We start from the raw sequence: 27463 nt of genomic DNA on the forward strand, positions 1-27463 counted from the left end.
GGAGAAGCCATCAAGATAAAGGGTACTATCGTAGAACCTGTAAGCTATTGGCGACAGTCCACCCAGCTCCCATTAATAATAGTGTCAGACCTCGGGCCAAGTTTTTTGGGCCGTGATTGGCCCAAGACAATCAAGTCAAACTGGATGGAGATTTTCCAAGTATGGAAAGGGGGACTGCCTGAGTTAATAAAGAAATATGAGAATATTTTTTGCAACGAGTTAGGTAAAATAAGGGATCTCCAGGTGAAGATCTTTTAGATGCAGAGGTAACCTTTTTTTTAAGAGCAAGACCAATGCCACATGCTTTGCGAGAAAAGTTGGACACAGCGTTGACGAAATTGGAAGAACTGGATATTATTCAGCTAGTTCAATTCACAGAGTGGGCAACACCAATAGTCCCCGTAATAAAGCCTGGCAAGACCATCCGCATCTGTAGAGACTACAAATTAATAGTTGATCAGTTTGCCAAGTTAGATAAGTATCCTGTCCCAAAGACCTGTATGCGAAGCTGGATGGAGGTCAATCTTATACAAAATTGGATGAGTCATGTATAACTGTACCTTGAGTTAGATGATACTTCCCAAGATGACATGATGAATACACACAAAGCTTTATTCCAGTATATGCACCTGCCCTTTGGTACATTGTCAGCATGTGCTTTTTTCCAAAGAATAGTGGAAAGTCTATTTGTTGTAGTAATAAAGGAAGTGCTGGCCCTCAGGAATGCATCTGAACTCAAATCATTCTTAGGAATGGTGAATTACTTTCTGTACCAAATTTGTCAACTTTATTGGTCCCCTTGCACATGCTGCTAAAGAAACAACAGTGTTAGTTTTGGAAAATACCCAGAGAGAAGCTTTGAACAGAGTGAAGCAATTGTTACATTCATCGGGTTTATTGGTTTATTTTGACCCTCTAAGGAATTGGTGTTAACCTGTGATGCCTCTCTATAAGGAATTGGTGCAGTGTTGTCCCATGAGTTGGACGATGGATCTGAAAGGCCAATAGCATATGTCTCGAACCCTCTGAGGCCAAGAAAGGTTACTCTCAAATTGAGAAAGAAGGATTATCGATAGTTTTTGGTGTCATGTCAAGTATTTGCATGGTGGGTAATTTATCATTGTTTCCGATCATAAACCACTTTTGGGTCTTTTTAAAGAAGATCAGGCTATTCTGCCAATCGCATCAGCAAGAATTCAGTGTTGGGCATTAATTCTCTCTGCCTACACCTTCAAGCAGCGGCCTGAAACACACAAAGCAAAGATGGTTGTACTGCAGCAAATTGCCATTCCATTGAATTTCTTAGACACGTTGCCAGTATTTGTGAAACAGATCAAATACTAGACCAGTCGGGATCCACTGCTGTCCACAGTAAAGCACAGGATATTAATGGGTTGGACTAATGAACCAGTTTCTGAAGTGATAAAACCATATTTCATATCAAAAGATGAGTTATGTTACCAAAATGGCATCATTCTTGAGAACAAGAGTTGCCCCAGCAGTCAGTGCTGCTGTTAGGAGATATATTGTCATCTGGGAATGTTATTGCTTATCCAAGTGCTGAAGTACCTGGTTGTCCTTGTGGCGGGTACAACCACATCTCCATGGAAACAGATAGAACTGAATTGTCTGTGCCTGAAGAGGCACCTGTCATTGTGGTTTTGGCTGACAGACAGGCCTCAGACAGAGGAGTTGTGCCGCTCCACAAGGTTTCAGAAACTCCCTTAAAGACTTAATTTATAATTGACTAACTTCATGTACTAAATGTTTAATTATCTTGGACTCTGTAAATTGAGTATTTACATTTGTATAAAAGGACTTTGAGGGGGAGGGATGTGGTGATTGTCCCTTTAAGGATTAATCTGCAAAGTAACAGTCACATGACTCAGGGAACCAGCCGGGGAGCAGGGAGGTGAACTCGGGTTTCTGTTCCAGAACCTTCTTGGTAGCTGACTGGCAGCCATGAGGATTCAAGTCTCTGTATTACTGTTACATGTAAATAATGATTGCAGTTATTTACCCAACAGGTGAACCGGAATTATTAGTGTTCTTGTGCCAATACTTAATTTTGCAAGCCTTTATGTAGGTCTGTACCTGGGTGCAAATGGTGGCAACTTGTAATGGTGATTCATTTGATCTCAGGGCATGACCATTCTTGTTGGCAGGGTTCTCATCTCGCGCAATGTTTGTGGAACTATCACAAAAGACTACAGAAACTTGATTTGTACTGAGCATAATTAGTGCTTAAAATTCTATGATCTTGTGCACTGATCTGACTGATTTTAGGTGAATTATATTGAAAATTGGAGTGCAGCCTTAGATGTTTATGCAATATATTTTTAATTTCTATGGCAAGAATTCTGTACCTCTGAGTTATTGCTGCATTATAATATGAGATCTTGAAAGTTAAAATAATATCAGGAAGTTGTATGCTGACAAAATACACCACATGGATGATGAGAATGGTATAGCACTGCATATATAAGCATATAAATGCATTTTCATCGGTGTGTATATTTATCACAATTTTGTTTTGGTGTATTTGAAATTTCTTCTCATTTGGAATCTCATTTTATTCTCAATAATGTAAGCATTAAACACAAATGGAGTATAAGTTGAATGCAGAGAATGAGATGTACATCAGGCAGGTAGCTTAGAAGCGGCTGGGCACTTTTATTGGAGTAATAGGTTTGTAGCTGGCTCTGTTTTGTCATACCAATTTACTCAGTATGGATCGGCTAGCACAGACAGCATTACCATTGAAACTTCAGGAAACAAAGCAACTGGGTAAACATATTTTCTACTCAGATTTACATTATAACATGAGAGAGGCTTGTTCATGATAGTGGAAGTTTTTTCATCTTTATGTAATGAGGAACACTGCAGCGTTTTAAATTGGTTATGTTGGTGTACATTGTAGAGAAAATTCTAAAAGGTGTCACATTCCCAGCTGGTGTGATGCTGATATGTAACAATCAGCAAATAGGGTCCCCACGTGGGGTCTCACAAGTTAAAAACTATCTCGTGAGTGGGATTTTCCAGCCCTTCCCACCGGCTGGATCTTCCGATCCTGCCAAAGGTGATCTCCCACGTTGCTATCCCCAGCGAGCCATGCAAAACGCCATAGACCTCAGCGGGACCGAAAGATCACACAGACAACCAATGGTGAGGTGGCTCCGTTGCCGGAAAACATGCTGCACGGGTGGGAGGGGGGCTGAAAATCCCAGCCCGTGCTCTTTTATTCAGTTGGACTTGTAACAAAGCTGAACTTTTTGCTCTAGACTATTTTGTTCTTTTTCAAACAGCCATAAATAATCCAATTTAAGAGCTGTGAATTTTAATATGCTCATGTATACAATCCCAATCCCTGGGTGGAGGCGGGTGGGGGGGGGGGGGGGTGGAGATGGTATCATGGCAATGTCAATGGAGGAGTAATCCAGAGGCCCAGGACAACACTCTGAAAACATGGGTTCAAATTCCTAAATTAATAAATCTGGAATTGAAAGCTAGTCTTTGTAATGATGACCATGACAACTGTCATTGATTGTTGTAAAAACCCATCTGGTTCACTGATGCCCTTTAAGGAAGGATGTTTTGGTCCTGCTCTTGTCAAAGGGATTTCCCATTGAATGTGCCCCGCACTGCTGGGAAACTCGCAGCAGGCTTGCACCATTGTCAGGACCGGAAGATCCTGCCAACGTGAATGGCTGGAAAATTCTGGCCTGCATACATTTGTGGTGCTAAGCGGGAAGTAAAGGAGTATTGTATCATAATGTTTAATAACTGTTCTTTTCCTTTTTGTAAAACTAATTAGTGGTCCTGTGATCCAGGTCCTCCATGTTTTCAAAAAAAAATTATGGTCTTCTGAGCCAGAGTTCCATTCTGGGATCTTCCCATCCAGTTATAAAACCAGCTGGGATCGTAACAGCATCCCATGAAATAATTAAAAAAGAGGGTCATATTTACTACTGGTCCCCTCACCAGATAGTTCTGCATAGTATATGGGAGTTGCACGATGCCTGCTCAGGGAACAGTGCAACAGAATTCCCTTGACCAGGCAGCTGACTGCTTACTCTCCTTTCCTTGTATTGTGGGAATGTCCAAGAAAGGCATTCTGGGCAGGGTTTTACGGCCTCGCTCATCCCGAATCTGTAAAATCCCACCCGAGGTCAACAGACCTTTCCATGGTCCGCCCCTCGCCCGCTCTGATTCCCATGGCGGACAGGACAGTAAAATTTCAGCCTCTGCGTTTGCCCGGTGAGTATTTGTTGGGAAGAGATGTTTTAATCTTCCTCTTGATCATCTCAAAATTAAGGTTTTCCTTATTGAGACATGTTGCATGTCGAGATTGAAAAGCAGTGCTTAAGAAGAGCTGAGTAAACATAGCACACACAAAAGATCTTGTGTGTTTTGTAACTTCAAATGATTCATTTACCCACACACAAATCTGTCTTGTAATACTGAGTGTAAGCATGTACCAAAGTTGCAATGTAAAAATTAATTCTTCAATGCCTCAGTATATTCACTAACTCATTATTTTTCTGTTCCCAAATTTCCAGCTTTCTTGTATCACTTGTGGCTTAGTTCTCTTTCACCTTGGTGGTAGCTATTTTAAATGGTACATCGTCAGGCTTGTTGGGAGTGAGGTTTGTTAACATGCCATTCACTTCTGCACCAACCTTGGTTAGCAAAATCACTTTCGTGTGCTCAAGAGTCACCTGATTCTCAGTCTGGATCTCTTCACTCTCACCTTTTCGTTTTAATATATAATTCACTCTGAAGGGCATGTACATTATTTCAAAGTATGAATTTTGTTTTATTTGTTCATGGGATGTGGACATTGCTGGCTAGGCCAGCATTTGTTGCCCATCCTTAATTACTCTTGCGAAGGTGGTGGCAAGCTGCCTTCTTGAACCACTGCAGTTTATGTGCCCTCCAAGCCTCGACTTGAGACCCCTCGTGGGGACCCTATTTGCTGATTGTTACATATCAGCATCACACCAGCTGGGAATGTGACACCTTTTAGAATTTTCTCTACCGAGGAAAGAGTTTGGGGGAGCACAATTCTCCGCATCCTCCTAAACATGTGAATTCTACGAGGTCTTGGGCAATGGAAAAGCAGAAGCGATGTCTGATATCTACTTCTGCTGACTGCACTGACGGCACGGTAGCACAGTGGTTAGCACTGCTGCTTCACAGCTCCAGGGTCCCGGGTTCGATTCCCGGCTCGGGTCACTGTCTGTGTGGAGTTTGCACATTCTCCTCGTGTCTGCGTGGGTTTCCTCCGGGTGCTCCGGTTTCCTCCCACAGTCCAAAGATGTGCGGGTTAGGTTGATTGGCCAGGTTAAAAATTGTCCCTTAGAGTCCTGGGATACATAGGTTAGAGGGATTAGCGGGTAAATATGTGGGGGTAGGGCCTGGGTGGGATTGTGGTCGGTGCAGACTCGATGGGCCGAATGGCCTCCTTCTGCACTGTAGGGTTTCTATGATTTCACTGTCACTGGGTCAAATTCCCCCCACAAGGAAGGGATTTTGACCCAGTGACAGTGAAGGCGAGGCTTGGAGGGGAAATTCCAGGTGGTGGTGTTCCCATATGTCCACTGACAATTGAATGGTTACTCGAGTTTCTCATATGTTCCTTGCCTTCCAATGTATCTGCTGGGAATAGCCATCTTGTTCCATTTTCAAAAGCACCAATGACCCAGTAAATGCTTTACTATGGCTGATGTAACATTGGGCAGAGTTCCCCCATGCCCCTGCGGATGGGATCAATGGCAGATGTTGGTTGGAGGAGGGGGCGGAGTTGGAATTAAACAGGTGATCCAAAATTTGGTTTCACACTGGCATGAATGTACAGCGGGATCTTCCAATGTTGCTGACCATGGCAGATCAGATTTGGGATGCAAATGAAGGCCCAACCAGAATCTTCTCTCCACACCTGATTCTTCGTTATGCCTTGTGTTGAATGGGCCCAGTTGCTGCATTCCGGGAATTTGATCAGTGGCTGGGCAGAAATTCTGGTCTGCTCAGATGGAGAACTGAAAGAGAATCCCAACAGACAACATTGGAAAAGCTCGAGGCATTCAGTGAGTGTGATGGATGGAGGATCTGCATGTGGTGGAGGGTGCTTGCATGAGGCTGTAAAAGGCCTTGCCACAGGCACTTCTCCCTCCAGAATCACCCGTAGTGAGGCTGTGTGCAGCTGAGCAATGAGTGTTTAGGGGGATATTTGAGGGGGAGGCCTCGTGAAGCATATATAATGACATTAGGACAACACTGGACATGATTTCATGACAGTGGATATATTCACAGATAGTACAGTGACACTGTTCACCTATGCGAACACTTGTGGTCAAATTTTCTTGACTTTTACCTGGCTTACTACTCCTTCTATGTGCTACCAAACTTCAGCAAAGATGGAAACAACCTGTGGAGATGTCGGCCCGGTTGCTTTTGATGACTTCAGCAGCTGTCTTCTGGAGAACCGAGGCCTGGAGGATCCTGGTTGACTTTGACTTTCCACCGGTGGGCCAGATGCTCCCTCCAGATGCGAACAGAGGATGAGGTTGTAGGGTCAGAGGCCAAGGGGATTTAGAGCAAGGGGGCAACATCTGAGATTCCTGCTCGGACGACCCAGTGGCTACTGCTCCTCCCTTTGGGTGGCCGAGGGTCCCAACTTGACTCCTTGAGGGGAAGGGGCACATGGAGGCACATTGAGAGGCCTGTCCACCTCTTGTGTTGCCAATGCAGGAACTTGCCCATGGCAGCAACAATGGAATGCAGGTCTGCGCACATCGCCATCAGAAACTGGGCATCCTCTTGGGCCAGGGTCTCCCTGGCATCCACCATCCTCCCCGTGGAGACTATGATGTGCGCACATGTCAGCCCCACTTCATCAGAGAGTGGGCATATGGGCTCCACTGACTCACTTGCCTCTGTATGGAGGTCTTCCAGTAGTTTTGCCCGATGTTCCTCCTCCTCTTGCTGTTTCTGCACCATGAATTGGAAAGCTGATCATCACCAGACTCAGAACTCTCAGATGCCTCTTCCCCAGCAATCCTCTGAGAGAGCCAGAGAGTTGGACTGAACTTATGTCCTCCTCATGCAGATATGTGACTGGGCTGTGTGTGTACCTGAGCTGGTACAACACCTCCAAAAACACTTTGAGACTTTTCTATCGTCAAAGTTATTCTAAATTATCTTAGTTGGATACCTAGTGCTTTAAATAATGCTAATGCTGGTCCCAGCTTGCTGCTGAGTGCTTGTTCTTTTGTGAGTAATGAGCAAAAATGTTGAATAGACCTGTGTGGGCTAAGTTTGTAAACAGAATGTCAAATCTGGTATAGCTGTTGGAGATCCTGACAATACCTTTGGGAGCCTCCTGGTGAGTACCCTTCCCAGCATGGGACCCCATGCTGGAAGTGGCCGGAGGCACAGCACACCCACTCAGAGGGCTTGCAGCCTCTGCACTGTCTCCCGCCCTGCTACAGATCCAAACTCTGCGCCCGGAAATTTCAGTTCTGAAAAATAAATGACCGGTGATGTTTTTTCTTCCAACTTTGAGCGATTTAATCCTGCTATCAATTTAATTTGTTGATGAGATTTCCCAATTAGCTTTTCAAAATTATTAGCTTCTCATTGGTATTTTGGATTTCTATGTTCCTTACCTTTTCAATTCTGCTGTCGTGCAATTTTGTTTTGAGCGAATGAAAACAAAATGCAATGACCAATGTCTGTGAACAAAATACGATGGTGAAACAGCAGTTTGAGGAATGTGTGCTAAATGCCAGACCTCTGACCTTTAATGTAGCTTGCTTGTACCAGGCAATAGATTTTGGTGAGTAATTTCAACAAACTGTAGAAAGTGGAGACTGAGGATATTTTAAAGTGGACAGGCCAGAGTTCTTTTTTAAAAAAAAAATGTTTGAGGATATTGTAAAACTAATGTTAACTGCAGTCTTGAAGCTGCAGGGTAAACTGTTCCCTTAGGCTGCAGACAATGTTTATACGCAGTGGCTGTGTGCTATTTCCTTTCAGTCATTAAAAAAATCCCTGCTGTAATTGAAAACTGTAAAGTTGTACCTGTTTCCATTTCTTTTAACTTCACCCTACCTGGTCTCATTTTCTTTTTACCAAAGTTTAAGTTGTTTTGAAAACTTATGAAGTTATTTGAACTTTTCTGTTTGACATCTGGAGTTGAATAACAGAGCCCTCGGTACACAGCTGGGAAAGATTTCCGGCACAACATTTTATTTTCTTTATGTTCTTTAGCCATGATCTTCCCACACTTCATGCTACTAAAATTTAAAACAGATTTTGATCAAAGAATAGTCTTCATTTTTCTTTAGCCACATCCAAAGGAAATACTTGCATCAGCTGAAAACCAAAAAAAAGCGTTTTCTAAATTAAATGTGTGTTGACTGCCTTGTCTTAACATCATATTTTCTGAAGCATTAATGGGTTCTCACGTGACTTGTACTTTTCTGAGTTAAAAAAAATAAATTCTGATGTTTTGAGTATTTATCTTGAAAATATGAGGTATAAATGTTAAGTTAGTTTTAATCATCAAAAATTAAGAGCACTGAAGGGTGCCTCAGAAGTTTTATTCAGAAAACAAGTAACTATCTACATGACCAGCTGGACCGACACTGTTGCACCAAAATGAAACCTCTCATCACTCAAGTCTTAATCTCAGTTGCATTGCTATGGACAGATGAAGCATAGAGCTCAGTCACTTCTCCAGGAGAGAGGATCAGAAAGCACTTCATTGCATGCTAACTCTAAGAGCAGCATTTAGGAAGGGTGTAAAGCCTTCAGAGAGGTTGAGGACAAGATTTACAAGAACTGTTCCAGGGATAAGGAATTTATTTTAGAGGTAGGTAACTTGGATAGAATTGGGTTCTTCTGTTTGAAGAAGAGAACATCAAGGGGAGATTTGATGAAGATGTTCAAACTCATGAGAGATCTGGACAGAGCTAATGGAGAGTAACTGTTTCCTTTGACGAGAAGCTGAAGGCACCGATTTAAAGCGATTGGCAAAAAAATCAAAGGCGATGTGAGGGATAACCTTTTGCACAATGATTCATTGTGATTTGGGGACTGGTTCCTACAGATTTGAGGGTGGCTAATGTAAGCCCACTTTTATTAAAGGGAGGTAGAGAGAAAATGGAATTATAGACCAATGAGCCAAACATCAGTACTGGGGAAGTTGCTACAGTCCATTATCAAGGATTTCATAACTCAGCATTTAGAAAGCAGTGGTATAATCAGACAAAGTCAACATAGATTTACAAAGGAGAAATCATGCTTGATGAATATATTGGAATTCTTTGAGGATATAACTAGTAGAGTTGACCTAGGAGAACCAGTGGATGTGGTTTATTTAGACTTTCAAAAGGCTTTTGAGAGACTACTATGTAATATTAAAGCATGGGATTGCTGGTAGTGTCTCGAGATGGATTGAAAGCTGGTTTGCAGATAAGAAGCAATGAGTTGGCATAAATTAGTCTTTTTTCAGTTGGCAAGTAGTGACTGGTGGGGTGGTAAAGCAGGGATCTGTACGAGGACCCCAACTGTTAACGTTATATATTAATGATTTGGAACAGGGAACAGAATGTATTATCTCCAAATTTGCAGATGATACAAAATTGGGTGGGAGGGTAAGCTATGAGGAGGATGGGGAGATGCTCAAGTGTGATTTGGACAGGCTGAGTGAGTGAGCATCTGCATGGCATATGCAGTATATTGTGGATGAATGTGAGGTTATCCACTTTGGTAGCAAAAATAGGAAGGCAGATTATTATTTGAATGGGTGTAAACTGAGAGAGGTAGATACTCAGTGAGACCTTGGTGTCCTCGTGCATCAGTCACTGAAAGTAAGCATGCAGATACAGCAGGCAGTAAAGAAGGCAAATGGTATGTTGGCCTTCCTAGTGAGAGGATTTGAGTATAGGTATAAAGATGTTTTACTGTAATTTTAGAGGGTGGCGGGATCTTCTGGTCCCCCCTTTGTAAATTGGGTTTCCTGTTGCATGCACCTTCACCGCTGGGATATGCATGGCAGTGGTATGCTGTTGGTGGGACTGGATGATTCCACCGGCATGAATGACTGGAGAGTTCCGACCATGATGTTGTGGCCTTAGCAGAGATCTGGCTCAAGGAAGGACATGACTGAGTGTTGAATACTCATGGCTATAAGGTGTTCAGAAAAGATCGGAAGGGAAGGAAAGGCAGAGTGGTGGCAGTATTGGTTAGGGAAAGCATTGTAGTGCTGGAGAAAGTGGATGTTCAAGAGAACTCAAGGACAGAATCAATTTGGCGAGCACTAAGGAACAAAAAAGAGTGCAATTACATTGCTCACTGTGGTTGATAGATCACCAACGAGTGAGAAAGACGTAAAAGGGCAAATTTGAATGGACATAAGAACATGAGAACATAAGAAATAGGAGCAGGAGTAGGTCATCAAGCCCCTCGAGCCTGCCCCGCCATTCAATAAGATCATGGCTGATCTGAAGTGGATCAGTTCCACTTACCCGCCTGATCCCTATAACCCCTAATTCCCTTACCGATCAGGAATCCATCTATCCGTGATTTAAACATATTCAACGAGGTAGCCTCCACCACTTCAGTGGGCAGAGAATTCCAGAGATTCACCACCCTCTGAGAGAAGAAGTTCCTCCTCAACAGACCCCCCTTTATTTTGAGGCTGTGCCCTCTAGTTCTAGTTTCCTTTCTAAGTGGAAAGAATCTCTCCACCTCTACCCTATCCAGCCCCTTCATTATCTTATAGGTCTCTATAAGATCCCCCCCTCAGCCTTCTAAATTCCAACGAGTACAAACCCAATCTGCTCAGTCTCTCCTCATAATCAACACCCCTCATCTCTGGTATCAACCTGGTGAACCTTCTCTGTACTCCCTCCAAGGCCAATATATCCTTCCGCAAATAAGGGGACCAATACTGCACACAGTATTCCAGCTGCGGCCTCACCAATGCCCTGTACAGATGCGGCAAGACATCTCTGCTTTTATATTCTATCCCCCTTGCGATATAGGCCAACGTCCCATTTGCCTTCTTGATCACCTGTTGCACCTGCAGACTGAGTTTTTGTGTCTCATGCACAAGGACCCCCAGGTCCCTTTGCACAGTAGCATTCAGTCAGTCTGTGATGAGGTCTGGATCCCATTTTGGTTTTCAACTGTTTTGTATTTTAGTTCGACTTAAAATTTGAAATATAACTTGTGTAAATTGAAATGCAAATGAAAGAAAAAGAAAGATCTTTGGTCAATGTCACTAAATGGAAAAGTAATAGCTTTGTCATTTTGCTTAATTTTACATTTTACTCTCAGATTGCAGTGATTGCAATAAATGTACTCAGGGATGAAAATGTTATTGTTTAATTTCAAGCAAATGGCAAGACATTTTGCACAACGTTTTCTTAACTCCTTTGAATAAAAGATGCAATAAATAATTTATTTTTGAGGGCTTTGGGTTTACTTTCAATATGTCTGCTTGGTTCAGTCCATTCAGTAGCACTTTCACCTCTGCACCAGAAGGCCATGAGTTCAAACTGCACTTCAGGGGCTTGAGAACATAATCTTGGCTGGCTTTTCATCGTACTACTGTGGGAATACTGAATTGGAGGCAATGTTAAACTGAGGCCCTCTCCACGTGTTAAAGTTGATGTAAAAGATCCCATGACAATAATGTTCCCTCTAGGTTTTGTGGCCGCATTGTCCGCCAGCAACCCAGAGGTTCTTGTGCAAGCCGCGTACAGAACGGACCTTTCCAGATAGTGCATATACACTGCAGCGCAAAAGAATTTTAAGTGCCTACACACTTGAATGAATCATCCACGCACAACAAAAAAAACTGAAAGGGCACACTGCCCAGGGCTGTTAAAAAAATTCCAGGGGAGGAATCTTCATATTTATGGTTGAAAAAACCCTCCGAACTCTGAGTAACTTGTTATTTATCTTGTTGCTTATGGAATCTTGCTGTGTGCTGGCTAGCTGCTGTGTTTGCCTGTCTAATAATCATGATTATGCTTCAAACCTACTTCATTGTGCGCGAAATGCTATGGAACATTCTAAACATGTGAATGGTGCTAAATAAAAGCAAGTTCTTTCTATGTACAGTTTTGTTTTGAACGAAGAGGACAGAATGCTAATTTCATTTTTCCAGGAAAATCCTGTAAATTATGTCCTCTCCCACTGATGGGTAGCAAGTATATTGCATCCTTGCTGATCTGTAATCCCCAAGTTATTTCAAAATTCTTATCAAATTTGCAGAGGTCAGCCACAAATTTTTTTTTTCAAGTGAATTGACTAATGTGCTATTTTTTAAAAAATTGTTGGTCTTTACGGAAAACACGGGGATTATTTCTGTTCGTGCCATGAGCTCCAGCTAATCATGTTTCGAATGTCTGAGGCAGAGTACATGCAGCTGGCAATGGATTCCAAAACTGTTAAAAACATATTGGCCAAAGTTTTCAACTTGTTACACCAATAGAAACAGCATCTGTTTTATTTGAGGTGATGCCATTATTCCTGACATGAGCACAAAACAGCCGTAGTACCAACATGACATTGTATCCCAATTCTCATTCAGCGCTGCCAAATTGGGCTTGGCTCTCAATGCAAAAAGTCACTTGTTTTTTTCGCCCTTCAAACTGGAGTGCTCACATGATGCAGAGCACTTATTTTAATTTCGATGATACAGATTGCTTGCATTAAAAAAAATCTAATAATCTATTTCTATATTAATAATTCGGTGCAATTTGGTAAGAATAATGACTAAATGATATAAAGGAGGTTTGCATGTTCCATGGGGTCTACTTTATGATTCCCTGTCAGCATATTTCAAGGCAGTGGGGGTGGGCTCTTAAAATAGAACAGGCGGCCTGCCTACTTTAGTGACCAATTAATGGTCATTTAAAAGCCTCGTTCCGCCTCTGCTATAATTCTATCTGTGATGGGGGAGGGAGGCAGGCAACCAAGCTGCGTTCACCATGTGGGCAGAAAGGTTAACGTGCCTCCTTTTGGGGGGTGGGGGGAGGGGAGGTTCCTGGTGCCCTCGTGACACTTGCCCCCCCTTTCCAAGACCGTGTCCTCCTTTATCCCGACTCCACAGTCCTCCCATCCCACACTCTCCAGTTCTCTTGCTGTGGGGTCTGCCAAGCATGCCCAACCAAAATCCTTGACTTACCAGAAGATCAGGATCCATCACTTCTTCTTTTTCGTGGATTGCCTGTTGTTGGGATGGTGTTAGTTGCAGAATGTTTCTGTTAAAGATGTCTTCATGGTCTTCTGTATATTAACAGCAGGTATTTTTAACTGCATATAACAGTATACAACTGTACAGTAAAGGCTGCAAGTATGGAACTATCACCATCCTAGGCCTCATCAGGTCTCTAACCAACACCACACTGACCCTAGGTCTAGATCATGTCCCTTCTTCTTAAATCAGTGTGCTCAGTCCCACATTAAGCATGTCTGTGCCAAACCCTTCCCCTACACCTATAGTCTCAACAGTGACCACTACTCAATTCTGATGCTACTGGAACTACAAACTTACTAGCCAATCACCTTGGCCAGCAGCTGTCCAGGATGGGACTTCCTTCGAGATGGTGGCAGAAGTCCCAATCCGACTCTATTAAGGCTGTCATCAGTGTAATATCATTGCAGGGCAGCCAGGTTTCTGGGTAGCACAGTGTTGACCAACCTTTTGGTTGGGGGGTTAGGCAGGTAATCCATCCCCCTGTAAAATCCACCCCTGTGGAATGTTTCAGAAAGCAGTGTTGGCATGAAATATTACAAAACATAGATTGCTAATCAAATAATGCAACTGTCCTCAACAAAAAATGGAAACAATGGGTGGATTTTCCAGTTGCACCCCCCCGCCCCCCCCCACCAACAAGACCAGAAATTTCCACCTGAGGTCAACGGACCTTTAAATGGTCTGCCAAATTTTGCATTCCACCCGCGATGATTCTTGTGGCAGGTGGGACCAGAAAATTTATATTCATGTGAAAAGCTAGGATATAAAATATTACTGTTAAATATCCCACATCTTAAATGTATGAGATGGTATAAAAATGCGCTTAACAATTTTCTGCATATCGTATGTAAACCCTTTGAAGCCAAAACAATATTGTAACAAAATGTGTAACATTTTGAAGAAAGTCTTTAAAAGTTAAAGTTTATTTTTTAGTCACAAGTAGATTTACATTTACTGTGAAAGGTCTTGCTTATCATTGAAATTGCTGTTCAGTTGTAGTGAATGAAAAGTTATTATTGAGAAGCTACCTTTTAATACAGTTCTTTTGTTCTTTTCAGGGTTGTTTCCAGCTGTGTTAAATCTCGCTACCATGGCTGAAATCAGTGCCAATGCCACCTGTGGTCAAGATGGGCCTGAAATGTATTGTAAACTGGTAGAACATGTTCCTGGACGGCCATTTAGGAACCCACAGTGCCGACTTTGTGACTTGAAAAGTAGAAATCCGAAGGGTATGTGACAGATTCCTTATGGAGACAGACATCAAGGAATTGTTTATTCTTGAATTATTACTGTCTGGGGTTTTTCCTGTTGAATGCACTTATGATGTCCTCTGTAATTATTTGGATGCAAGGGAGACAGTGCTTGCTCTTTAATTTTTACATGGTGCTTTAGAGTGGGAAGTAAGATTCTTTTCTTTCTGAAACTGGTAAACTTTTAATAACTTAGTTTGGATGTTTGAATAAACTATTATTTTGCAACTATTTTAGTCTTCAAAAACTAAAATTGACCCATATGACAAAACTGGATCTGCAAATGAATCAGAGATATTATTTATATATGATGGTTTAATGTTGATCATGGTATTTTGGATCACAGTAAAATGATTGCCCTCTTGTAGTCCAAGCATTTGAGTTTCCATTTTTTCCTCCTCTGTTTTAAAGAGCCTCTGGCTGCATTGTGGTCTTGTTTGGTAATAACAAACCTTCAAAGGAAGATCTCAACAAACAGCTCCTTTTCCATTCAGCCGCTGAATAACTCCTGGTGGTAACCAGCAAATTTAAACATTATGATCAATTTATTCAACTGTAGGCATGGTGATACCATTTCTAACCCCATTCCTGTCCGTAATAATTCTAATCCAATTTTGCAATTCTGAAAAGAGCCGTTTTGCTAATTTACTCGAGTCCATTGGAAAAATTCCCCCATCAGGTTGCCACAGTCCAACAGCACACAAAATAACCCCATGTTCCCTGTGAGTGTGGTCATAACGCATAATGCCATCCATCTTGACCTCTCTGCGACCTGCAGTTTCAGAATCCTCCGCCAACACCTGCCCTCCACTGTTCAGCTCCAAGACACTACTCTTGATTTTAATGCTACTTATCCATTTGCTGCAGAGCATCCCCAGTAATGGCTTCTCTTCCCAATCTCACATCATCACCTCTGGGGTTCCTCGGGGATCTGTCCTCTTCCTCAATGAGTCTTCATCATTGTCAATGTGTTTGTAACATAAGAACAGGAGTAGGGCATGTTATCTCTTGAGCCTCTTCTGCCATTCAATGAGATCATTGCTGATCTGTGACCGAGCTCCATATACCAGCCTTTGGCTCATGTCATTTAATACATTTAGTTAATATATGTCTCAGATTGAAACTCAGCCATTGATCCAGCATCAAATGCTATTTGTAGAAGGGAGTTCCAAATTTCAGCTACCCTTTTGAGTGTTGAAGTGTTTCCTCATTTCACTCCGAAAATATTTCATAGAATCCCTACAGTGCAGAAGGAGGCCATTTGGTCCATCGAGTTTGTACCGACCACAATCCCACTCAGGCCCTATTCCCGGAACCCCACGCATATACCTTACTAATCCCCCTGACACTAGGGTCAATTTAGCATGGCCAATCAACTAACCCGCACATTTTTAGACTGTGGGAGGAAACCAGAGCACCCGAAGGAAACCCACAAAGACACGGGAAGAATGTGCTCCACATAGACAGTCACCCGAGGCCAGAATTGAATCTGGGACCCTGGCACTGAGAGGCAGCAGTGGTAACCACTGTGCCACCATGCCGCCCTAGTTGGTTCTAATTATTAGACTATGCCTGCGAGTCCTAGACAACTCGACCAGCAGAAATAATTTTCCATGTCGGCCTTATATGTTGCATTAATATCTTGAAAACTTTTGATCAAATCATTGCTAATCTTCTAAATTGCAGGAAATACAACTCTAGTTTGTGTAATATTACTTTGTAATTAATTGCTTGGAGTCCAGGTATCATACTGGTAAACTGAAACTGTACTCCCTCCAAGGACAATATCCTTCCTCACATTGGTGCCCAAAGCTGCTCACTGTGGTCTAACCAGCGTTTTGTATAGCTGTAGCATAACCGGTACTTATTAGATATTTATTCCAGAATTCTATTAGCCTTTGATTATTTTCTGCACCTGTTCATGATGTTTTAATGATCTGTGCACATGCACCTCCAAATCTCAGCTAAAGGAAGTTATTTTTAAATTCATATTTTACACAATTTTTGAGTTTGATCCCAATTTTCTTTACAGAACGACATCCCATAGCAAATGCAATTGATGGCACAAACAGATGGTGGCAAAGCCCCAGCATTCAAAATGGAATGGGATACCATTATGTGACCATCACTCTCGACCTAAAACAGGTAATGAACATAGTAGCATGATAACCTTTGGCCGCTTGTCATTTCAATTCACCATCTTGTTCTCGTACTCCTACATCTGTCCTCTGTTCCACTGAAGCCCAGCAGAAGCTGGAGGAACAGCTTATCATCCTACAACAAGGCAATTTCCAGCTTTCAGGACTCAACATTGAGTTCAGCAACTTCAGACTGTATTTTGTTCTTTTCTGTTGCCAAGTGCCAGTCTTTATTTTATTTTTACTTTCATCCTGAGCTGACATTTATTCTGCTATTAGCATCTACTTTAGACCTATGCTTTGTTTCTTGACTGCAACCATTACCACAACCTTTGCCTTTTGTTCCTTGAAATGTATGTTCTTTAATCTTCCCCAACATCTAACCTATCTGTGACCTTCCCTTTTGTTCCACCCCACCTGAACCATCCTCTTTAAACATCATGAAAGCATTCCTACCTCTCTTCAGTTCGAAAGAAGAGTCATATTGGACTGGAAATGTCAATTCTGTTTTTCTCTCTCCACAGATGCTATCAAACCTGCTGAGTTGTTCCACCATTTTCTGTTTCTATCTCAGATCTCCAGCATCTGCAGTATTTTGATTTTATTTAACTAACATGATCATCAATTGTGTACGGTACTTATACAGAGAGCCTAGATAAATGGTAGATGATACAGAATAACTAGTAAGTAATACAGAGGATGATACAGCAGATGCTGGAAATTTGAATTGAAAACAGAAAATTCTATGAATATTCTGGCAGGTGTACAGGCTCTTAGGAGAGAGAAACAAAGTTAATAGGTGAATGTAACAGATGCAGCTGGAAAGTCGGGGGGAAATGCTGCTGCAGCCTTTTTCAAAAGCACTGATGTAATTCAGTGGTGATCCTTTTGTTAAATGGTTGGTGTTGGGGCTGAAAGCCAATCCCACCTCTTCAAGAGCTGTTGACCAATTGGAATGCAGGTGGTTATTCAGGCTCAGCAGTGTAGCCGGGCGAGCCGGCTACTGATGGGACCTGGACAATGTCCAGGTTAGCCTGACAAGTGGCAAGTAATGTTCACACCACACAAGTGCCAGGCAATGACCATCTCCAACAAGCGAGAATCTAACCATCATCCCTTGACATTCAATAGCATTCCCGTGGCTGAATCATTCATTATCACCATCCTAGGGTTATCTTTGAGAAGAAACTAGCTGGAGTAGCCACTCAAATACTGTGGCTATAAGAACAGGTTAGAAGCTGCGAATTCTTTGGAGAATAACTTGTCTCTAGACTCCCCAGAACCTGTTCACCATCTACAAGGCACACGTCAAGAATGTATTAAAACACTCTTGACTTGCCTGGAAGAGTGAAGCTCCAACAACTCCTAAGAAGCTTGATAGTATTTGGGTACAAAGCAGCCTGCATAATTCGCACTGCATTGACAAACATTCACTCCCTCCACCACCAACACACAGCAGTGTGTACCATCTACATGATGCACTGTAGGAATTCACCGAGGTTCCTTAGACACTGCCTTCCAAACCCATGACCACTACCATCTAGAAAGACAAGGACGAGAGACACATGGGGACACCATCTGGAGGTTCCCCTCTTAGCCACTCATTATTCTGACTTGAAAATATCACTGTTCCTTCATTGTCATTGGGTTAAAATCCAGGAACGCCTTCCCTAACAGCTCACCACAACCTTCTTGAGGGCAATTCAGAATGAGCAATAAATGCTGGCCTAGCCAGTAACACCTACATCCCATGAACAAATAAACTAAAGGTTGATTGGGACCAGCTAATTCAGGCAATTATGAAAGAGACTGCACAATTAAGGGAAATATGTGTGGCTCACTGGGACCACCCGACAAGTGGGTTTTTAGGGAGGTCATTGTTGAGCATGGTTGGCCCTATGCAGGCGGAGGGGGCGGGGGAAACGGTGGCTGGCGGAACAGGAGGTGCATTCCATGGGCCCCAGGGTGCTCAATCAGGCAAGCTCCCTCCCCAAGGAATCCACAAGGAAGATGCCAATTTTTATTGACTGGCCTTCCCACAAACCATTAATTGGCCAGTTAGGAGCCTGAGTTGGCCTTCAGTTGGGAACGCTGTCCTCAACTTTCCCTGCTGCTGAGTGAATTACATGGCATTGTCAAGTTGACTGACATTCCAAAACCCCTTTTTCTCCTGATCTCTGGCTATCCTGATTCTCTGGCTCTTCTGCTTCCCAGCTACTCTCGAGTGTGGTATTAAATGCTGTCCATGTTTCAGGACAATGCTCTTTTGTTTGAATTTGTTTGCAGCTTGAAGACTATGACCTCAAAATGACCTGACAAGTCACAAACTCACTTAATCATGAAGACTTCTTACTTCCACCTCCATAACATTACCCTATTCCAACCCCCTCCCTCAGCTCATTAGCTGGTGACCTCTGGACTTGACAATTCCAATGCTTTCCTGGCCTTCCATGTGCTCAACCAAAATTCTGCTGTGTGCATCTTAATTTGTTCCAAGTTTCATCACCAATTCCCCTTGTGTTTGGTGTCCTATATTAATTCCTGATCCAACAACACCTCGATTTTAAAATCCTGGTCCATGTTTTCATGCCTTTCCCCTCACTCTCTGTATACCTCCCCCAGCCCCGTGAACCTTTGCAATGTCTCTGTTTCTCCCTCCCTAAATCTCTCCGCCTCTCTATTTCGCGCTCTCTTTTTGTTTAAGATGATCCTTAAAACCTACCTCTTTGATCAACTCTGATCACCTGATCTGATATCACCTTCTGTTGCTCAGGTTCAAAAATGTTTTAATTGGTGCGTCCTAATTAAACATCTTGGGACAAGTTTTAAAATGTTAAATGCTCTATATAAATGCAAATGGTTGTTTATTCATGTGTCAGCAATTAGTGATTATTGTGCAAGGATTGCAAACTGTCAAGAAATAACACATTTTTGTAAGTTATGTCCATTCAGCTCCCTGATAATAGACTAGATTGATGTTTTAATTCATTTGTGGTTTGTGCTCAACACTGATTTAAACCCCAGGTCAGAAAATGCGATGTGGCATTAAAATAGATGAAGCAACTTACGATACCCAGAACACTTCTTTCTATCTCTCACTAAGCCAACATGAAAATTATTGATACCTGGAAAGCAGGCCCTTTGGTCTTCATATAGCACGTTAACAACATTTGACCCAGAATTTATCTGTGCATGTCCAGGGTTGAGTGTGTTGCACAATACGTTCAGGGAATGATTTCAATCTTGCTGCTGCCCCATTTTGGTGACTTGTCATCGGAAGTCAGCCCACTGTGACTTTTAGAGCAGCCTTAGATGGGCAGTTCTCCATCTCGAAACTATCAGTGGCCTAATAAATGCATTTTAATGAGAATCATATTGTTTTCTGGACCTGACAGTTATTTTTCATACTGATCAGCACTGCCCTTCCACAACCTGCAGACATATTGTGAGCAGTGCAGGCTGAGAGGTGCTGTGTCAAGGGGAACTTGCCCTCTTTCATGTAGATTTCTGCAGAAATCTTTCACAGTCACCTTGCTGTTACTTAATTCGTTTGAAGCTTAAAAAAAAACACTTGTTTACTGCTTATTGCAGCTGGACAATTTCCATAAAGTTTGAAGGAAAATAGCAGCTTTATTTTTTGAGGGCAAAATTGGATCATATTGGTATTCCATCCTGCATAGAAGGAGAGAGGCAAAAGTAACAGGTGGAAGAACCATGTGGGATTTCAACTGCTGGGAGCCCATTGAGGAGAGCTTGCAGAGTTACAAATCTCAGCTTCACAGAGAAAGAAGGAATCCATACATTTTCGAAGAGACTTTTACAGAACTGTGACTTCTCAGTGCCAGGGACCAGGTTCGATTCCCGGCTTGAGTGACTGTCTGTGTGGAGTTTGCACATTCTCCCCATGTCTGCGTGGGTTTCCTCCGGGTACTCTGGTTTTCTCCCACAGTCCAAAAATGTGGATTGGCCATGCTAAATTGCACCTTAGTGTTAGGGGGATGTCAGGGGGATTAGTCGGGTAAATATATGGGGTGACAGGGATAGGGCCTGGGTGGGATTGTTGTTGGTGCAAGTTCGATGGGCTGAATGGTCTCCTTCTGCACTGTAGGTATTCTATGATTATGATTCTATGATCTGGCATGGAATTCCCAATTGCAGTATGGGTATGTAGGGCTGAATTTTAGAGACACCAATTGTCAGATCAGGGACTGTAACATTAGATATCATAGCATGGACACTATTCCTGGCACCTACCCACCCACCTCTGCTGAAATATTACCAATGGTGGCACAGTGGTTAGCACTGCTGCCTCACAGTGCCAGGGACCCGAGTTCAATTCCAGCCTTGGGTCACTGTCTGTGTGGAGTTTGCGCATTCTCCCCATGTCTGCGTGGGTTTCCTCCAGGTGCTCTGGTTTCCTCCCACAGTCTAAAAATGTGTGGATTAAGTTGATTGGCAATGTTCATTGGCCTTTAGTGTCAGGGAGATTAGCAGGGTAAATATGTGTGGTTATGGGGATAGGACCTGGGTGGGATTGTTGTCAGGGCAGATTTGATGGGCCAAATGGCCTCTTTCTGCACAGTAGCGATTCTATGATGGACAAGTAAGTCATAAAGCCCACATGCCAGTGGGCCAACCAGGGCCGTTTAGTGACCACTCAGGGGGCTACCCGTGTTGCTGCTGTGATTTTACCTGTGGCGGGAGAGGTCCACACTATCCATGTAGCCCAGCATGTTGCACTGCTCAGACTGGAGACAAGTCGAAGGTGAAGGTACCTCCATTACAGGGCTCTGTGCTCATCAGAGGAATCCCCTATTTGTTCCCACCTGGCGTTTTCCCCACCCCAATGGCCCTTGCCCACCCACAACAGTGATACCGTTGACTTACTTTACCGTCTGGGGTCTATCGCACTTGCCTTCTTCAGGACTGGCTGCAGCCTCAGCAGTGAACGTTGATCCCTGTGGTGTTGCTGGGATTGGAGAACTGCCAGTCAATCTCTTGGAGATGGGACTTCCTCCCATGACAGTGGCTAAATGGCTATGGGTGGAGGGAAGGGGATTTAAAATTATGATGAATGTTTCCGACTGATGAGCTTACATCAGAATGCTGAAGAAAGTTCATTGACATGAAACATTGGGCTGGATTTTATGTTTCCCCACCAGCAGATTGAAAGATGGGACATGTGAAATATAGTAGGTGGATTTCCTGCCACCCACTTGCACACATCCGATCTTTCTGAAATTTTACAAGGGTGGGAGATGCATTGGGCTCACTTGCATTTCCTGGTGAAACCCAATCCATTAACTCTGTTGACCTCTCCACAGATGCTGATAAACTAGCATTTCCTTTTCGTGGTTCGTTTCCCTAGTTTCTGCCCTGCTGCGATACCTTGATTCTCTTTTAGGTGCCCTGGCCCCTGCTTGGTTAACAGACTCAAAAATCAGAGGTTCTCAACACGCTGGATGAAAGATGTTTTCCAATTATCCAGATAAACCAATAAGTAATTTATCTAATCTCTGGGGAGTAAGCAATTTTGTTTAACAGATTAATAATCCTTCATGAGCTGCCCTTTCTTAAAGTTGACAGTTTGTATTTTTTAAAGCAGTGCTTGTAAGTTTATCATTTTTTCAAATCTATTCTATAGAAAAAAGGTCAAAATTTTCTGAAATGCCACAGAACTCCATTCCCATCCAGATATTTTAATATTAGGAGAGAATGGACAGTGACATTTATTCTTTTAGGATTTAATGTATGCAACAAATCCTTGCGCCAGTCCTGAACATTTTTCTTGCTGACTCTGTATTTACGGTGAGCAGCCATGGTCCTGCCATTTTCTTCTGCATATTTCACAACTTCCAGCTTGAATGCTGCTTTGTAGGATTGATGTGAGTTGACTGGAGGTATTTTGGAATGAGGCATCAGTTTTGCTTGGATTTATTTATAAAACATTGACATCTAAAATCCACTTAAAATGGTAGATAAGTCAAAGCGGTGAGGCCCGATGTTCAGGACAAATAAAAGTGGGTGTTGAAAAATATGGTACTTAGGAGTCTGATTGGAACCTGACCCCTGTGTTATAATGTAACTTTTATGTTGATTTCTACCTGAATTTACGTGAAAGCAAGTGGCATTTTATTGTGTCCAAATATGCTCCTGTGGAAACTGGTTATGAAGAGAGAAAATTCGACGTAACCACAGCTCAGATGAAAATTACAAAGTTTGATGAAACATAACGATAACAGCAAGAGTGGAAGAAATGAATAAATTAATTGACAACAAGTAATTGTTTGTGATTTTAATTGAGCTCATGGGTAGAGATGAAAAGATTCCTAGATTGGAACTTGTAAGGATACATGGAAGAATAAAACAGAAGAACATAAGAGGAGGGCCACCCAGTGTGCTTGGCAAAAATGATTTTTTGAACAGGAACATGTCCAGTGATGGTACTCAGGCTGCAGTGTATCATGATTTTCCTTCAGTTGCGGTGTAAAAATATAAAAACATTCATATATTCTTTCTACAAACATGAAAATTCATATTCTTTAGAATAAGTCTATTTATTCTGAATGGCACAAAGTTAGAGGCTATAAATTGTATTTATCACCAAAAAAGATTGAGACTTCCTTCAACAATTGATGTATTATGCTCTCTTTAGCTATTCTAGATGGTTTTCATTTAGTATGGACACATAACATGAATTAAACAAAGGTAAAAATTTATATTTTATAATTCCCCTTCTAAGATTCCGACTTTTTTTTTAGTTTCCCTTCTTCTGAAGGCAGTGATTCATTCTGGGGTACAGGTCCATGATTACTGCAGTTCCTGACACTTTGCCCAAGGGCTATTTTTCAAATGTGAGCCTTTGCTGTGAGCACTTGTGTTTAATTGACTTGACTGTTATTTAGGAGCCTGCTGAGCATAAATGTAAATATGCTTTCAAAAAATTGAAGTAACAATTTAAAAAAAGACTGAAAAGCTGGCAGCACTAGTTTTGCTGCTAAGCTGCTGCAAGGATAATGATGTGGAGATGCCGGCGTTGGACTGGGGTAAGCACAGTAAGCAGTCTCATAACATCAGATTAAAGTCCAACATGTTTATTTGGCAGCACTAGCTTTCGGAGCCCCAAGCCCCTTCTTCAGGTGAGTGAGGACTCGTGTTCACAAACAGGACATATAAAGACATAAACTCAATTTACAAGATAATGGTTGGAATGCGAGTCTTTACAGGTAATCAAGTCTTAAAGGTACAGACAATGTGAGTGGAGAGAGGGTTAAGCACAGGTTAAAGAGATGTGTATTGTCTCCAGATAGTACAGTTAGGGAGATTTTGCAAGCTATTGTACATTGAGGAGACCATGCAGATGCTACGACAACGAATGAATGAACACCATTCAACAATGACCAGGCAGGAGTGTTCCCTTCCAATCGGGGAACACTTCAGCAGTCACAGGCATTCAGTCTCTGATCTTCGGGTAAGCGTTCTCCAAGGCGGCCTTCACGACACACGACAACGCAGAATCGCTGAGCAGAGACTGATAGCCAAGTTCCACACACACGAGGACGGCCTCAACCAGGATCTTGGGTTCATGTCACACTATCTGTAACCCCCACGACTTGCCTGGGCTTGCAAAATCTCCCTAACTGTCCTGTCTGGAGACAATACACGTCTCTTTAACCTGTGCTTAACCCTCTCTCCACTCACATTGTCTGTACCTTTAAGACTTGATTGCCTGTAAAGACTCGCATTCCACCCATTATCTTGTAAATTGAGTTTGTGTCTTTATATGCCCTGTTTGTGAACACGAGTCCTCACTCACCTGAAGAAGGGGCTTGGGGCTCCGAAAGCTAGTGCTGCCAAATAAACCCGTTGGACTTTAACCTGGTGTTGTGAGACTTCTTACTGTGCAAGGATAATGGCCAGGAATGTCCTCTGAGATGATGCCACTGCCATAACTTGATTGGGTAAATAGGTTTTTCAATGCACTCCTTGCAATGTTTTGGTGGAGTGGGAACAGCTTTGAGGAAATTTCCAGCCAATAATTTTATCAGTGTAAATAAAAGTTGGATTATTTAAGTTAAGATCATAAGCATACTCATGTAAACCATGTTTTTTTCATTTTCATATTGTTATGATTCATGTTCATAACCCATTCTTAGTTATAGTGCCCAGCAGCCCTCTGGTAATTAGTCATAGTATCCATTCCTTAGGTACATTCATAGCACAGTGCAAATCCTTCCAACATGCCAATGGATGGCAGTAAGAGCAGGAGACTCTTGGTCAGCTACGCTTGATGTGTAGTGGCATCCCTCAAGCCAAAAGCCCCTGGAGATAGAGTCGTGAACTGTTCGGTGAATTACTCACAGTGGAAACAGATGAAAGTCTGCCTTATTACTCCATTAGGTGTGGGAAGAGAATTGGTATTGGAATCCATTTCTTAAGAATGACCTGACTATTGAGTACTATTGTTTATTTGAATTGAACCCAGTCCTAGTTTTATGTGGGTGACTGAAATTATTCTCAGTGTTGTCTTTAACAGGATCAGTTGGATTTTATGGAGTGACATATTCCCCATCCTTCCAAATGATAGTCAGTCAGGAGTCCACCCATAAGAAAGCCTTGCAGCCATTTTGTGCTCGGTGGGGTGTTAATGGCCGAGGGCGAGACCTCTCTTGCCACCTTGGAATGTGGTCTTGCCTTCACAAACTGCTGGCCAATCAAATTGGCTCTGGTGTCCAAGCAGTGGTGCGCTTGAGTGGTGGCCACTGCTGGAACTACAGTCAATCCCTGAAAAAGAAGATGTTATTGAGGCTGGTCTGAGGGCAAGTCGGCGTATCAGTGGGTCCCAGTGAAGGATGTGGAGGGACAGATTTGAGTGACTAGAGCTGAGGGTTAAAGTGGGAAGGGGGATGTTCTTGGGCCTTTGTGGGAGGGGAATGCTTTTGATGGACATGGTACCCATGAATTGCCCCCAACATTGCCTGGCTGGCACCAAGAGACCCAGTAAAAGCTGCTGGGCTACCTGCTTGGTGTGGGCCTCCCCACACTATGGATGAAAAAGCCATGGGGGCAGGTGGAAGCACTTCAACGGTCATTAATTAGCACATAAGGACTTCAATAGGCACAAGTTTGTACGCACCCAACAGCTCCACTGCCCGTGTAAAATGGGAGAAGGTCAGGAGCAGGCAGGGACTTTATGAGCCTTTGCTTCAAATACACTGGCATGTATTCTTACCAAATTAAACTGTGGTGATTTGCTGCTTAAGTAATGTACATGAATTTGACATGCATGTTAACAATGTGTTAAGAATAATGCAGAATTTCAACTCCCTGCTAATCATACATACTTATTGCTGGAACTAGCTCATTGGATAACAATCGGCAACAGGGCCTCGATATTTCTTTTTTCTCCCTTGCTTGGGGACACTTGGATCATCTTAGTTGATATTCTTAGCAAAGACTATGCTTTAAACCTCAATATGGCTGAGTATGAACTCATGTGGTTCCTTTACTGACCAAATTTGGATGATTGAAAAAAGAATAGTGTGCTTTCTTTCACATTAACCACCTATGAATGAAACCAGACCAGTTGCTTGGGTGATATAACTTCAGATTGCATTTTCAAGTATGTTTCTTAAAGACATAATGGAACATAAAGAGCAGTGTAGAAAACTGGATGCACTCATCACACCTCACTTGCTTTTAAGACAGCAGTTGAAAATGTATACTGTAAGCATTTGGAAATTGATAGGCAACTGACGGATTTTTCCAGCTGACAAGATATTATCGAGGTGAAGGTTAAGAATATTGCTTGTCAACTTAAGAATAAATCACTTTTGTATTGACAGCATATGCCAACTTTGACTGTCATTCACTTTTCACCTCCAAATGTTTTTATGCTTTACGCAACTTTAGAACCGTATTTTTAACTTAAACTTCGTTGGGTGCCAGCTGCCACAAGAGTAAGGTTTTGAGAAGCGAACAAAACATTTACGGTGCAATGTAATCAGATGAGAATCATTGATGATATGGTAATCAGTAAAACTCTACTTAAAAATTTAACTAGTTTGTACAGACAGCAGTAGTTATTTATGTGATAATTTGGTTGGAAATGATGTCTTTTGAGTGCCAGAATCCCAATCTTCGAAATGGGAGATTTCCACTATTTGTACTTCAAAGCAGTTTCTTCTCATCCTTATAGTCCACCAGGGCACCATGCCTGAAGCAAAGCTGGCAAGTGATTTGCTGCCAGCCCTCGGGCAGACTTCTTCTTTGATAGGTCATTAGAAGCTTGATGAAGTTGATTTGCTCCTTGAACTTCTTTTCTTCCAGCTGGCAAGAACTTGTATCTTTCCTGGGGTTAATCAAGACTGGAAACTTGCTATGTGGAGAATCACAGATGCTAATTGACATTAGTACTACTTTGTAGTTGAGCATTTTGGTGCATCAATGTGTTGCAAACATGCCAGTTGCTTACATCAGTGACTATTAAATGTGACATTTGCAATCTCACTTAGATAAACAAAATTCTGACTAAATAAGTCATTGAATACATGTCCTTGTCTGTGAAACAATGATTTAAGAAACCACAACTACCACTGAGCAGAAATAACTCAATTAACACGAAGGAATTGCTATTGTGAAAAGTTCCATTCTGAACATATAAAAAAAACCCAGAAATATTATTAATTTGTTTCTTAACATGAGGAGAGGGCTAGAAGATTTATACTTATTAGAATTCTGTTTTTCTTAGAATTAATTCAGTGGAAGATAACCCATTTTGGATCATTGTTACCAAAACC

General features: G+C 42.2%; 1 protein-coding gene across 6 annotated transcripts in view; it reads left to right on the top strand.

The window, feature by feature from the left end:
• The window catches only part of lama2 (laminin, alpha 2), a 359403-nt gene that overhangs the window by 69901 nt on the left and 262039 nt on the right, over positions 1-27463 (top strand). For all 6 annotated transcript variants that reach the window (XM_078212838.1, XM_078212839.1, XM_078212841.1 and 3 more), the window contains exons 2-3: positions 14335-14505; positions 16559-16671. In XM_078212838.1, the coding sequence (XP_078068964.1) occupies positions 14335-14505; positions 16559-16671 (284 nt within the window). The remainder of the gene's footprint in view (positions 1-14334; positions 14506-16558; positions 16672-27463) is intronic.

Source organism: Mustelus asterias, chromosome 5, assembly GCF_964213995.1.
Source record: "Mustelus asterias chromosome 5, sMusAst1.hap1.1, whole genome shotgun sequence".
Lineage (NCBI taxonomy): Eukaryota > Metazoa > Chordata > Chondrichthyes > Carcharhiniformes > Triakidae > Mustelus > Mustelus asterias.